Source organism: Lolium perenne, chromosome 2, assembly GCF_019359855.2.
Source record: "Lolium perenne isolate Kyuss_39 chromosome 2, Kyuss_2.0, whole genome shotgun sequence".
In the NCBI taxonomy this organism is placed as follows: domain Eukaryota; kingdom Viridiplantae; phylum Streptophyta; class Magnoliopsida; order Poales; family Poaceae; genus Lolium; species Lolium perenne.
This window is the reverse complement of record NC_067245.2, coordinates 273,031,477-273,046,139: the sequence shown is the minus strand read 5'-3', so window position 1 is coordinate 273,046,139 and position 14,663 is coordinate 273,031,477. Positions and strand designations below refer to the sequence as shown.

The 14,663-nt window shown below is 48.7% G+C and overlaps 1 protein-coding gene across 2 annotated transcripts; it reads right to left on the bottom strand.

The window, feature by feature from the left end:
* Nucleotides 1-949: 949 nt before the first annotated feature.
* On the bottom strand, nucleotides 950-13,695 carry LOC127335894 (WD repeat-containing protein YMR102C). Of its 2 annotated transcripts, none has more exons than XM_051362628.2 (7): nucleotides 13,474-13,695; nucleotides 2,956-4,031; nucleotides 2,763-2,853; nucleotides 2,515-2,672; nucleotides 2,287-2,418; nucleotides 2,083-2,176; nucleotides 950-1,957 (listed from the first exon to the last, which is right to left on the bottom strand). In XM_051362628.2, the coding sequence occupies exons 2-7, from the start codon at nucleotides 4,006-4,008 to the stop codon at nucleotides 1,401-1,403; spliced, it is 2,085 nt and encodes a 694-aa protein (XP_051218588.1). In that variant the 5' UTR covers nucleotides 4,009-4,031; nucleotides 13,474-13,695; the 3' UTR covers nucleotides 950-1,400. The 2 variants fall into 2 exon arrangements, with proteins under 2 accessions (XP_051218588.1, XP_051218587.1); XM_051362627.2 differs by having other exon boundaries at nucleotides 2,956-4,034; nucleotides 13,474-13,688.
* Between the last annotated feature and the right edge of the window lie 968 nt (nucleotides 13,696-14,663).

Below are 14,663 nucleotides of genomic sequence, written 5' to 3'. Positions count from 1 at the left end.
TCTGATCGCGACGAATCGGTGGGAACGATCTCTTTTGAGTGCATCTATTTGAATTTCTGATTGGGGGCGGCGTTTGGGGAACGCGGCTGGGGAGCGACATCCCCCAAAGGCGGCACGAACAAAACACGTCCCCCAAACGCTCGATCCGGCGCGGTTTGGGGGACGGTTTTGGGGAGGCGACTGGAGATGCTCTAATGCCGCTCACAGTCCGCCGTGCCGAGGAGAGAAGGGTTACGGTAGGAGTGACCTAGATTCCTCAGCATCTTGTTACCGGGACCAGTGAGGCAGTGACACATAAGTAATAGTAGTATAATTGACATACCTACAACTTGTATTGGCTCGCCATATGTCAATCATCCAGATGAGTAACCTAATGTTTGACAACCAGGCTCAACTAATCACGTTGAGGTTCTGAAGCTGTTTAGATGCGCTAATCAGGCGCCCTGTCTCGAACTAAGTGCAGCATATGAGTATTCAGTTGCATGCTAAATGGTTTAGTGAGTTGAATCTGAAGAAATCCAGACGAATAGCAACAGCCAACAGAGACACATGCGCCAGAAGAGCCCTTCCAAGATCTCTAGTAGTAGTAGAAAACAAAACAACGATGTGAGCGGCAGGAGCATAATGCCTACTACTTCACTGCAACATATTCACAAACATAGCAGGGAGCATAGCAGAGGAAATCAAGCATTTTGGGAGCAGGCAGACACGAGAAAAGATCAGATGCGCATTCGCCCGCAGGTCCGACCTCAACAGATTCAGGACCAGTATATTTATGGGACGTACAGGTAACATGGCAAATCAATCAAGAAGATGAACCACCTAAGGTCCCATTAGATGGACAATCATAACCTTTTGAGCAGCTACACAAGGTCCACACTCCACACCGAACAGCTTAACCAGGATCACAAGCAAACTGCATCAAAATCTTGACAAAAGCATATAGATGTGAAGAACTGGACACTGCATTTTGAATGAATGAACGAATTTCTCATATATACTCCCATCAAGCTCCCACACATTCAGTGGGATGAAAATTTACACTCAGCTTAGGCTAACGAATTCCCGTGGCATACCAATAGGGCAATTGAAAGAAGGGACAAGGAATAAATCTGATCTAGACTGAAAGATTTCTACAAAAAAAAAAGGTTGTACAAGCTACAGGACCTGCCACGAACAACAACCGCTGATGAAGAGATCTCAGAGGACCACCGGGTTGATTATGTACAACACTGGTCCATGCACAATTCAGCAGGAGCACCAAGCATGTGATGTCTTGTACCAAGAAACCACACACACTGGACCAGCATAGCTGGGTGCACGGGTGCTTTTCTTGATGCCCATGTGAAGCGCTAATGCTGCTGCCGTTTACTTTCACCAATTGTTCTCCAAGAACCAAGTCACTGATGCACCGGCAGGCCATAATTCTGGAACGACCTAATTCTGCCGTCCCATCCTGCGGTTACGATCACTCGACCCCAGGAGTTTGATGTGCTCTGTGAACAGTTCCTCAGGAGCTTGTACTGCGACTCGTCCAAATTTGCACCGATCGAGCAAGATGGCAGCATTTCCTCTGGCCAAGTTGCTGCCGGCCCTTTGCAAGAGGGCTCGGTGAACAGCTCCTGGTTCAGACTGAAAATACCAGGAGCAGAGGATCTTGGCGTACTGCTGTTAGTGGAAGAACAGTCTCCACTGCAACTTGAAGTATACTTGAATTGCATTTGAGAGGCCAATGAAACATGGCTTCTTGGTTTTATGCCAATCCAGGGTATCGCGACGGCTGCATCGTTGGATTGGAAGCGCTCTGATGAATATGTGGTTTTTGCTTGTCGCCATACAGATTCATCTTGGTTCTCACGGTTCCAAACATAAACATTGGAGTCTTCACTAGCAGACACTATATGCTGCCCATCAGGAGTGAATGATGCAGACATCTGGCACGAACCACTTCGAAGTCCTGATGGTTTAGAAATACTATGAGTTTGGAGTCCATTGGAAGTAGTAATGAATTTTAAGGAGACAAAACTACAAGGGTAATTGTTGGATAGAGCAAAAGGAATAAAGCAAGTATCTGAGACATACCACTGTAATTTTGAATCACATTGGTTCCATCCAGTATCCTGATCTTTGAGTCGGCAGATGTTACCATAAGTTTACTTGGGTTGATTGGACAGAACTGCAATGAAATTAAAATGGAAGAGCAATAGTAAGAAGCATTCCTGAGAAAAAAGAACTAACAAAGCTATACATTGTAACAACAGTCATCCTTTTCTTGTAGATGTTTACCTGAAAACTTGTGATTCTCTTGAGAGATGATTTCTTGCCGTTGAGTGCAATCTGAGTTTCCAACCTCAGGAGGTTATTATCTGATGCATCATAAAACCGGCAATTTCCAGTAATGGTTCCAACAACTGCACCCTGAAAGAAACAAAAGAAAGAGAAGGAGATCAATCTCGCGAACTATTGATGTAACAAATTAGTAAAAATAACTACAGCGGTGAACCAAAATCATACCTTTCCATCAGGTCGGTAACAGACCGCCGTAACTATGTCCCTAACATCCACCCAGTCCGCGACGCTGCCTCTAGTGATGTCCCATACACGGACTTTGCCGTCAATGGATCCAGTGATGAAGCAATTGTCGTTGGTCGGATCAAATTGGACACAAGTCACTGCAGAACAAGGGAAGCAAACTGTCAGCTTCAGCCCATAAGTAAAGACATAAGCTTTGAAGCAGAGAATATATGAAACTATGAGCTTACCAAAGTTGCTATGCGGAAAAACGCTGATGCAGTTTGCAGATCCAATTTCCCACAGGCGGACGGTCTTGTCTGTTGATGCAGACAGTAGATGCTGCAAGGTATCAAATTTTAATGATCATGAACAAAAAAGGTACAAGAGAAACAAAGAACAGTCACATTGGGTTGAGAAAAAGAATGCATTTGTTCAACTGACCTTGTTGTTTGACCAGGAAAGATCCAACACATCACCAGAGTGGCCAAAGAACTCGTGCAGCGGCTCCTCCGATATGTGGAAAACCGATGCCGGAATCACAATGCAAGCAGAGTCTCCAGTTTTCTTCATGCTCTTGACCTTGCATAACTTCTCGGTGTCAGCACTCACCGGCGCCAGCCCATGCTTGCGCCGCGATTTGAGGTAGACGCAAGAGGGATCATCCGTAGGAATCTTACAGTCATCAGACTGCGAAACACCCCAAACCCTGACAACTCCATCTTCGCCGCCGGTCGCGAGGAACTGCCCGTCGGGGCTGAACTTCATCGTCAGGATGGCACCGTCGTGTGCCTTGATCACTTGGCCTTGGTACACGGCAGACAATTCCTTGGACCGCTTCCGGTAGGAGCGGACCTTAATCCTCTCATACCTCCCACCCCGACTCTGCTCGCTGTCGGAGGAGCTGGTGCTGGGCTCATCCCCTGTAAGATCCACCACACAGGCTGCCACGCCGAGCCTCTCAAGCCACCCGCTCCTCCTCCTCTCGACCGTCCTCGGAGCACCAGAAGCCTTACCGTTCCGGCTCATGAGCCTCCTGATGAAGGAGAAGGAGCTGGAGCTCCGGCTGACCTTGCTGCCGTCGTCCTTGCTGGACCCGCTGACGGAATTGTCGTCCGACGCGCCGTCGCCGTAGCTGGTGGTCTCCTCCGTGGACCAGCTGGACATGGAGCAGTCGTTCTCCTCGGACTGCGACGAGAACCTCCCGGTGTCCGGCACAGCCTCCTCGTCGTCGTCGACTTCGCTGGCGGGGCAGACAGGATCTGCGTGCTTGGGGCTTGGGCTGGGGCTGCACTCGAGGCCCATGCTTCTGAGGAACCGCTCCTTCCGCTCTTGCACGCTGTCGAGGGCGTTGGATGACGACCACGGCAATGCCGGCGCTGGCGCTGGGTTGGATGCCGGCGACGCCAGCAACTCTTGGTGTGTGTCGAAGAAGGCTTCGTCTTCCAACTCCATCCTGCTACTGCTGGAGCTTCGCACTAATTGGCAGGACGCCATGGATGGTTCTTGTTGTTGGGACGCTGCTGCAGGAGGAGGCATATACAGTTGCAGATGAGAAACAGTGGGCAAGCAAACATATTCCGGACAGGCGCTTATATAACAGTAGATAAAGGGAGAGCGAGGGGGGAAGCAGAGCACGGGGGGTGGCGCTGCCTCGGCGTCAACCGGCCGGGGACGAGAACACAAAGCGCGGGTGGAGGGGAGGGGAAGATGAAAATTATTAAGTGGCGCGAGTAATCAGAGTAGGAAAGCAATAAACAAGAGCCCAATTAGAGCACCCCAAATCCCAAGTATTGAATTGCGCCCCGTATCTGGGATATTTTATAATATACCACACTTTACTTTGATTCTCTATTATTTACCATGTGACCACCACATGTAAGTGACAATGACAGGTGGTGGTCATGTGGTAAATAATAAAGAATCAAAGTAAAGTGTGGTATATCAACTTGTGACGCCCCAAAACCGGTACCATGAGGATCCCAGCGAATCCGCCGAAATCCGCACGATATCGATTTTAGGAGACGCACCACCAAGCGCCTCGTACACGCCGAAGCATGCACGCGATGCGGGTGGAATCAATCACGAGAGGTAACATTACAACATGATTACAATAGAGCCCACAAGATACAGATATATTACAGCAACGACTCCAACGAGTCAAGATACAAATAGATACATACAAAGATCCAAATCATACAGAAGACCAAATACATCCGAGTACGGACAAGATACAAATTTGGACTAAGAGTCCTGAAGATAAACGATGGCGTCCACAACCCCGCCTGTGCCAAGCCGGAAGGGTAACCTTGCTAGCGTCGTCTTCATCGAACATATCTTCATACCTGCCCGGTTATATCCCGTAGAAGCAGCAATAAGTACGGGTTCGTACTTAACAAGACTTCAAGACGTATAAGCATTCGTCAACCAGTCGTCCTTTGTACTTGAGGCACGCAGGGGACTTAGAGGACGCAAGAGGAACGTCATAGGCAATATGGTAGGGTTAAGCGGCAGCGCGCAAGCACTAAAAACCTATAGAGACATTCTACAACTGTCGTCTATCAGAGAAGGTGAGAGAGCGTAACTAACAGTTCTATACTCTGCAAACATAACACAGCCGATGCGTTCCCCCTTCGCCAAGAAGTACTTACAAAGGCACTCACACGGTTGTCAAGTTTTAACCATTTATTATTAGAGTTGTGCTAGCTTACTACACAAGTTATTATGATTGAAACAGCAGGTGTAAGTTGTCTATGGTCGAGTCATACAGCTCCAAGTCGTCCATAACCGCGGACACGGCTTATCGATAAGATGTACACCCTGCAGGGGTTGCCCAAATGTACCCACACGCACGATCAACCCACTTGCGACAGGTGGATATCACGACTCGCACTCTCCTTCACGACAACAATGTCCAGGAAGCCACCTAACTAAGTTGAACCCATATCGAAGTCCGGCCGTATCTCCGAAGCGGACCTAGCTGTTTGCGACAGCGTACTAGGTGGTTTAAACACACACTGGGGCGATAAACCACTTCGCAGCGGCTCTGCGACCTATACGTGCATACCAGAAACAAGGGATACAAGGCACCCAGGGGCTTCCCAAAATAAATAAGTAACAGGCTGACATGCACGCAACAACAAATGGTAAAACATTGCAAACTAGTTGTAGCCCTTTGGACAAAGCTGTAGATTCCGGCAGTGGTCGAGGGGAGACCCAGAAACATACCCACGTGTGGTTAGAGCGCTCAGTCTCGGAACAGATAACAAGAACTCGGGGTCCTAAGATATTTAGGAAACACAAGTGAGCCGTCATAAAACGAGCAACTGACCCACCGATGCCTCCGCTTAACAACTATTAAGTAACCATGATACCCTCAACAGATATATCCATAAACCATGTGTCATGATCTCCCAACAGATAACCCGATAAGATAGCAATAACGGTAACGAGATAAAACAGCAGTAGCATGCACTACGACTCGCAAGGCAGACCCGAAACCAAACAATAGCTGTAGGAGGTGGTGGTGGCAATATAGGCTGCTTGAGGTAACAAGTGGAAGGGACACGTGACAAGAACGCAACTCAAGGATAGCACGAGGGAGAAGGTAAAATAAAATAGGTGAGCGACTTCTGCAGGGGCAGGAGTATAAGGGAAATGCTTGCCTGTTAAAGCTTGCCGAGGGACATCCGGAGAACTTGTCGTATCTCACCACACCACTTCGCGGTCCTATCCGGGAAGAAGCAAAGCGCTACAACAAACATCGGATGCAAGTCTTACTGCTACGGATAAAGAAGATCCAGCATGATCAAGATGACATGGCAAATATGATGCGATGCAACTTATCCATATTAATCGGAGTCGGATCCCCGGGCAGACAATTAAGGTTGGAGTTGCATTTCTACCGTCAATGTTAAGTGTTAATTAGCATGGCATGGCAATGGTGAGCTACTTCAATATTAAACGGAGCGGGGAAAACCATAGTCGGTGTCCGAAATACTCCGCATGTTATATTAAGTCGATATGCAAAACTATCACGACGCAACATGATGCAAGATGCAAACAAATATATGGATGGCATATTCATGTTCCTCTCATATTTCTGGTGGTAAAACATATAAAACACTTTCTGTTTTGATTTGCGGTTTAAAAGATATGATTTATATAAGATTCACACAATTCCTGTATTTCAGAAAATAGTAATCGTGCAGAAATTTTGTAACACAAGAGAAGCGGCAGCCACTGACCTGCGAGGCCAGGGGCGACTAGGCGCTGAGCTGACAGGAAGCAAAATGCTGCTGTGTTGGAGCTGCAGAGACAGACAAAGAATAGATTATAAAAAAGAGAACTTGCATGACTTGGGATTTGAACTCGTTGTGTGAGGCGTCTAATGCAGGTGCATACCACTCCGGTAGTACTAATGACTGCTGGTTAGTTTGGGACTCCGGTTGATTTGAAGTTGGCGAGTCCTTGGACCTGACAACACTGCAACGAAGACGACGACGAGATCCGAGGCAGAAGACGCTAGCACGCCAGCATGCAACGCTGCAGACTGAAGAAGAAGGAGCAAGAAGGTTCAGACTTCTGCTTGGGATGGAAATCGAACGGGAGCAGCTGGCAGATTAGACTAAGAAGCAACGAACCAAAGAATTGCTGATGTGCTTGTGGTGAACATGGATACGCAACCAACTCGAGTTGCAGAAAAGCCCGCGCCTTGGACCTGCGCGACGCGGAGGAAGACGTAGATCGGAGAGGCGCGTCGGACGGCGACCTGCTTGCAGAGAAAGCCGACCAAGAGAGCGGCCGGGGTGGATGCTCGAGGACGCGCGGTCACAGCGTTGACCCGGAAGAGAAACAAGGGCGACGGCGTCAGGTTCAGGCTGGAAACAACCAGGAAGACGAGAATACAAGATAAGAACGGAGAGCTCACATGGTGAAACGGAGGCGCAGGGCAGTGAGGTCTGCAGTGTTGAAGAGGTGGTCGTTGAAGGACAGCTGCAGGTCGACGACGTGCTGGAGAGGAAGTGTGCGCTGCTGCCGTTGAGGAGCTTGATGCAGAGGACGCCCAACGGAGATGGCGGACTCCGCGGCGGACGGACGGAACGGCCAGAGGTGGATGGAGGAGAGACGCGGCGAAGCCCGGCGAGGTCGCGGACGAAGATGAGCTGGGAGGCGACGGTCGCAGTACGTGATATGAGCCAGAACGTTGGCGATGGCTTGTCGAGGACGTCCGCGCGAAGGTGAGGTCGTTGGCGATGAGCAGCGCCGGCGTGGAGCAGCAAGGCGGCGGCTTGCAGCAGGACATGGGCGCGGCCAAAAAATTCACGGACGCTCGCATGTAGGGGCAACATGGGGCGCGGAAGGTGGTCATCTTTGCCGGAGTTCTGTGACACGGAGAGGAAGGAGCGACGGGAGCCAGACGTGAGAGAAAAGAAGATTGGCGGCGGGGAGGAAAAGGACTAGGAGGAGCTAGGGTTGCAGGTCTGGGCTAGGTGGAGGATTTATACTGGAGGCGGAAGGAATAGCAGCCGTCCCATCGCCGCACTGTCGACGTGGAGATGCTAGATGTTCTGCCGTACAACGAAGAAGAAGGAGTGTGCAGCGCTGGTATTTGGTGGGCTGCTTCGTCGGTGGAAGTTGGGCTTGATGGTGTTTTAAGCTAGGAAGGAAAAATGGTGGAGAGGCTAGCGAGGAGTTTTGGGCCAAGAGAGTGCCCAGCCATTTGCCAAAGATTTTGCCAATTAGCAAAAATTAAAAAGAAAGAGTTAAGATATGGAGAAAATGATAAAGAAAGTGTTCAAGATAGAAGGCAAAGAGAAAAGAGATGGGAGGAAAGGCTGAAAATAGTTTCAAGAAATTTATTGTTAAATTGAAACAACTTTTCAAATACTCATAAATATTTAGTTTGGAGTTTTCTTAAATAAGAAAAGGTCGAGGGAGGGTTTTATATAGAACCATATGAGAGGGGAAGAAAATAATTTTTATTCAAATAATTTTAGTTTGACAAAACATGTAGATGATATGATGCATGCATGATGATGATGTCGGAACGACGCAGAAAAACAAGCAATAGAGAAAAACTAATATAGGGGTGTTCCCGGGTCGTTACAATCGACACCACTAACAAGGAACCTCGCCCCGAGGTTCCACGTCAACCCAAGAGGGAGTGGGGTGAACTATCGGATCTTCAGGCGACGTGCCAATCTCCTCGACAACACTAACAAGAGTTCTAGCTCCATGTTGAACGGGTGACACCACCAACAAGAAGTCTTTGTTCCGCTGTCGATGATGAACTTTCATCGGGACCTCCGAAGATCGGACCTATTAGGTGAGGGGCAAAGATCGTCCAACCCACGTGGAATCCTAAGACTCAGAGAACTCGGATAAGAGAGAAGACTCAAAACTCGCATAGGTAAGAGGAGAAAGAATAGAGATAAGAAGAAAAGTCAGATCTAATAATCAGAACTATCCAACGAATTTTAGAAAATAGTTTGGACGGTCTAAACTTAACGACTGTTGGCAAGGTTATCCTAAAGGCTGGACTAGTGGGGTACCGTCAACCTGATGCTCTGATACCAACTTGTGACGCCCTAGAACCGGTACCATGAGGATCCCAGCGAATCCGCCGAAATCCGCACGATATCGATTTTAGGAGACGCACCACCAAGCGCCTCGTACACGCCGAAGCATGCACGCGATGCGGGTGGAATCAATCACGAGAGGTAACATTACAACATGATTACAATAGAGCCCACAAGATACAGATATATTACAGCAACGACTCCAACGAGTCAAGATACAAATAGATACATACAAAGATCCAAATCATACAGAAGACCAAATACATCCGAGTACGGACAAGATACAAATTTGGACTAAGAGTCCTGAAGATAAACGATGGCGTCCACAACCCGCCCGTGCCAAGCGGAAGGGTAACCTTGCTAGCGTCGTCTTCATCGAACATATCTTCATACCTGCCCGGTTATATCCCGTAGAAAGAATAAGTACGGGTTCGTACTTAACAAGACTTCAAGACGTATAAGCATTCGTCAACCGGTCGTCCTTTGTACTTGAGGCACGGGGGACTTAGAGGACGCAAGAGGAACGTCATAGGCAATATGGTAGGGTGAAGCGGCAGCGCGCACGCACTAACCACCTAGCGAGACATTCTACAACCGTCTATCGTAGAAGGTGAGAGAGCGTAACTAACGGTTCTATACTCGCAAACATAACACACGATGCGTTCCCTTCGCCAAGAAGTACTTACAAAGGCACTCACACGGTTGTCAAGTTTTAACCATTTATTATTAGAGTTGTGCTAGCTTACTACACAAGTTATTATGATTGAAACGAGTGTAAGTTGTCTATGGTCGAGTCATACAGCTCCAAGTCGTCCATAACCGCGGACACGGCTTATCGATAAGATGTACACCCTGCAGGGGTTGCCCAAATGTACCCACACGCACGATCAACCCACTTGCGACAGGTGGATATCACGACTCGCACTCTCCTTCACGACAACAATGTCCAGGAAGCCACCTAACTAAGTTGAACCCATATCGAAGTCCGCCGTATCTCGAAGCGGACCTAGCTTTTGCGACGGCGTACTAGGTGGTTTAAACACACATCAGGGCGATAAACCACTTCGCAGCGGCTCTGCGACCTATACGTGCATACCGTAAACAAGGGATACAAGGCACCCGGGGGCTTCCCAAAATAAATAAGTAACAGGTCGACATGCACGCAACAACAAATGGTAAAACATTGCAAACTAGTTGTGGCCACCGGACAAAGCTGTAGATTAGGCGGTGGTCGAGGGGAGACCCAGAAACATACCCACGTGTGGTTAGAGCGCTCAGTCTCGGAACAGATAACAAGAACTCGGGGTCCTAAGATATTTAGGAAACACAAGTGAGCCGTCATAAAACGAGCAACTGACCCACCGATGCCTCCGCTTAACAACTATTAAGTAACCATGATACCCTCAACGTATATATCCATAAACCATGTGTCATGATCTCCCAACGTATAACCCGATAAGATAGCTAGAACTGTAACGAGATAAAACAAGAAGAGCATGCACTACGACTCGCAAGGCAGACCCGAAACCAAACAATAGCTGTAGGAGGTGGTGGTGGCAATATAGGCTGCTTGAGGTAACAAGTGGAAGGGACACGTGACAAGAACGCAACTCAAGGATAGCACGAGGGAGAAGGTAAAATAAAATAGGTGAGCGACTTCTGCGGGCGGGAGTATAAGGAAATGCTTGCCTGTTAAAGCTTGCCGAGGGACATCCGGAGAACTTGTCGTATCTCACCACACCACTTCGCGGTCCTATCCGGGAAGAAGCAAAGCGCTACAACAAACATCGGATGCAAGTCTTACTGCTACGGATAAAGAAGATCCAGCATGATCAAGATGACATGGCAAATATGATGCGATGCAACTTATCCATATTAATCGGAGTCGGATCCCCGGGCAGACAATTAAGGTTGGAGTTGCATTTCTACCGTCAATGTTAAGTGTTAATTAGCATGGCATGGCAATGGTGAGCTACTTCAATATTAAACGGAGCGGGGAAAACCATAGTCGGTGTCCGAAATACTCCGCATGTTATATTAAGTCGATATGCAAAACTATCACGACGCAACATGATGCAAGATGCAAACAAATATATGGATGGCATATTCATGTTCCTCTCATATTTCTGGTGGTAAAACATATAAAACACTTTCTGTTTTGATTTGCGGTTTAAAAGATATGATTTATATAAGATTCACACAATTCCTGTATTTCAGAAAATAGTAATCGTGCAGAAATTTTGTAACACAAGAGAAGCGGCAGCCACTGACCTGCGAGGCCAGGGGCGACTAGGCGCTGAGCTGACAGGAAGCAAAATGCTGCTGTGTTGGAGCTGCAGAGACAGACAAAGAATAGATTATAAAAAAGAGAACTTGCATGACTTGGGATTTGAACTCGTTGTGTGAGGCGTCTAATGCAGGTGCATACCACTCCGGTAGTACTAATGACTGCTGGTTAGTTTGGGACTCCGGTTGATTTGAAGTTGGCGAGTCCTTGGACCTGACAACACTGCAACGAAGACGACGACGAGATCCGAGGCAGAAGACGCTAGCACGCCAGCATGCAACGCTGCAGACTGAAGAAGAAGGAGCAAGAAGGTTCAGACTTCTGCTTGGGATGGAAATCGAACGGGAGCAGCTGGCAGATTAGACTAAGAAGCAACGAACCAAAGAATTGCTGATGTGCTTGTGGTGAACATGGATACGCAACCAACTCGAGTTGCAGAAAAGCCCGCGCCTTGGACCTGCGCGACGCGGAGGAAGACGTAGATCGGAGAGGCGCGTCGGACGGCGACCTGCTTGCAGAGAAAGCCGACCAAGAGAGCGGCCGGGGTGGATGCTCGAGGACGCGCGGTCACAGCGTTGACCCGGAAGAGAAACAAGGGCGACGGCGTCAGGTTCAGGCTGGAAACAACCAGGAAGACGAGAATACAAGATAAGAACGGAGAGCTCACATGGTGAAACGGAGGCGCAGGGCAGTGAGGTCTGCAGTGTTGAAGAGGTGGTCGTTGAAGGACAAACAGCTGCAGGTCGACGACGTGCTGGAGAGGAAGTGTGCGCTGCTGCCGTTGAGGAGCTTGATGCAGAGGACGCCCAACGGAGATGGCGGACTCCGCGGCGGACGGACGGAACGGCCAGAGGTGGATGGAGGAGAGACGCGGCGAAGCCCGGCGAGGTCGCGGACGAAGATGAGCTGGGAGGCGACGGTCGCAGTACGTGATATGAGCCAGAACGTTGGCGATGGCTTGTCGAGGACGTCCGCGCGAAGGTGAGGTCGTTGGCGATGAGCAGCGCCGGCGTGGAGCAGCAAGGCGGCGGCTTGCAGCAGGACATGGGCGCGGCCAAAAAATTCACGGACGCTCGCATGTAGGGGCAACATGGGGCGCGGAAGGTGGTCATCTTTGCCGGAGTTCTGTGACACGGAGAGGAAGGAGCGACGGGAGCCAGACGTGAGAGAAAAGAAGATTGGCGGCGGGGAGGAAAAGGACTAGGAGGAGCTAGGGTTGCAGGTCTGGGCTAGGTGGAGGATTTATACTGGAGGCGGAAGGAATAGCAGCCGTCCCATCGCCGCACTGTCGACGTGGAGATGCTAGATGTTCTGCCGTACAACGAAGAAGAAGGAGTGTGCAGCGCTGGTATTTGGTGGGCTGCTTCGTCGGTGGAAGTTGGGCTTGATGGTGTTTTAAGCTAGGAAGGAAAAATGGTGGAGAGGCTAGCGAGGAGTTTTGGGCCAAGAGAGTGTGACCATTTGCCAAAGATTTTGCCAATTAGCAAAAATTAAAAAGAAAGAGTTAAGATATGGAGAAAATGATAAAGAAAGTGTTCAAGATAGAAGGCAAAGAGAAAAGAGATGGGAGGAAAGGCTGAAAATAGTTTCAAGAAATTTATTGTTAAATTGAAACAACTTTTCAAATACTCATAAATATTTAGTTTGGAGTTTTCTTAAATAAGAAAAGGTCGAGGGAGGGTTTTATATAGAACCATATGAGAGGGGAAGAAAATAATTTTTATTCAAATAATTTTAGTTTGACAAAACATGTAGATGATATGATGCATGCATGATGATGATGTCGGAACGACGCAGAAAAACAAGCAATAGAGAAAAACTAATATAGGGGTGTTCTCGTCTCTTCTCGCCGCGCAACGTTTCCTTCTTCCCCTGGCCACCGCTCCGCCTTTTAACAATGGGGCGCGGCCGCGCGGCTGCCTGGTTCCGCTGAGGCCAGATGCATTGCTCGGCCGGGGGCCGATTTGGGCGCGGGAGGTGCGGGATTTGATTAGAGATACGGGGGGGAATTGTTTTTACGGGCGACACATATCTCGAAAGGATTTGGCGACGGGGAATAGAAAATTATCTGACCGGGGAGGAGGGGAAGCTCACCTGGACGGAAGGGAGAAACTGGCGCTCGCGCGCGCGCGTGCTGGGGGAATTGGAACCCAAGGAAGGTGCTATCGTCGTCCTCGTCGTCAGAGGCGGTGAAGCGCGCGCTGTTCTTGGGTGGTCGCCGGCGGGGAGAGCATGGCGCGAATGGGGAATGGTGGTGGCGGAGATGAGGGATTGGAATCGAGGACGGGAAGGCGGAAAGATTGAAGAGGGAAAGGAAGGTGGAGGAATCGGAGATGGGAGGGATTTATTGGGACGTGGATGAGTCGCTGGGGTCCCCATCGCCATCACCATCGCCAGATTTGGAACCAGCACCCACGAAATGCTTTTTAAATTATTACTTATTCTTCTGATTAACCCCAGGAATGATGAGAAACAAAGAAAGAAAATGTATTTTAAGAGTATTTTTCCATTATTGCATTATATATTATGGAGCGGCATCGTATTCAGGAACACGAATTAGCATCAATTTACATGTCGGGAATTTGCTTTTCTCTGCTGACTTAGTGGTAGTATTATTATCTTTCGGTGATGCCCCTGTCTTCCTATCTATCTATCTTGTGTCTCGACGCTTCTGGCACAGTGCCACTTTTTTTCAAAGTTTTTTTTCTTTGATTGGCGCAGTCGACTGGTCCACTTCTTCTTTCTCTTTTCCATTTCTTCCTTTTTCTCCTGATTTGTTCATCTTCCAATAAAAGTGTACCGTATTCTGCCGTTTAAAGGGACGAGGGTGGTACTGTGTACGTATTCTGATCATGTACAGGCTGTGTGCGTGAGCGATAGTAAATGATCTACCACTCCTAGGCCTGGGTCTCTACGCTCTAGGCACCACTGCGAGCGGTTCCGGCGCATCACACCGATTTGCTTGTGTAATCCTTACCTGACGCAGATCTCTTCCTTGCTCCAATTCGTCTGCGGGTGGTAGTACCAGTACATGCATCCATCTCACTTGTCAGCACTCAGTTCAGGGCTTGCATTCTTTTTCACTTGAAAGTGAGTCGTCACCGGTAATTCTGGGCTGGAATTGTTTCAAAGTGGGTGCAAGAGCAGCTCTATCAGATCCTGTAAAACTTATTTACAGACCCGCGCCGTTTGCGGAATTTGTTTCGCAGAGCCTAAACGTGACCGAAAAGCATGCGACACATTTCATCATTTTGCTTAATCCAAAATGGATATGATAGAGACAT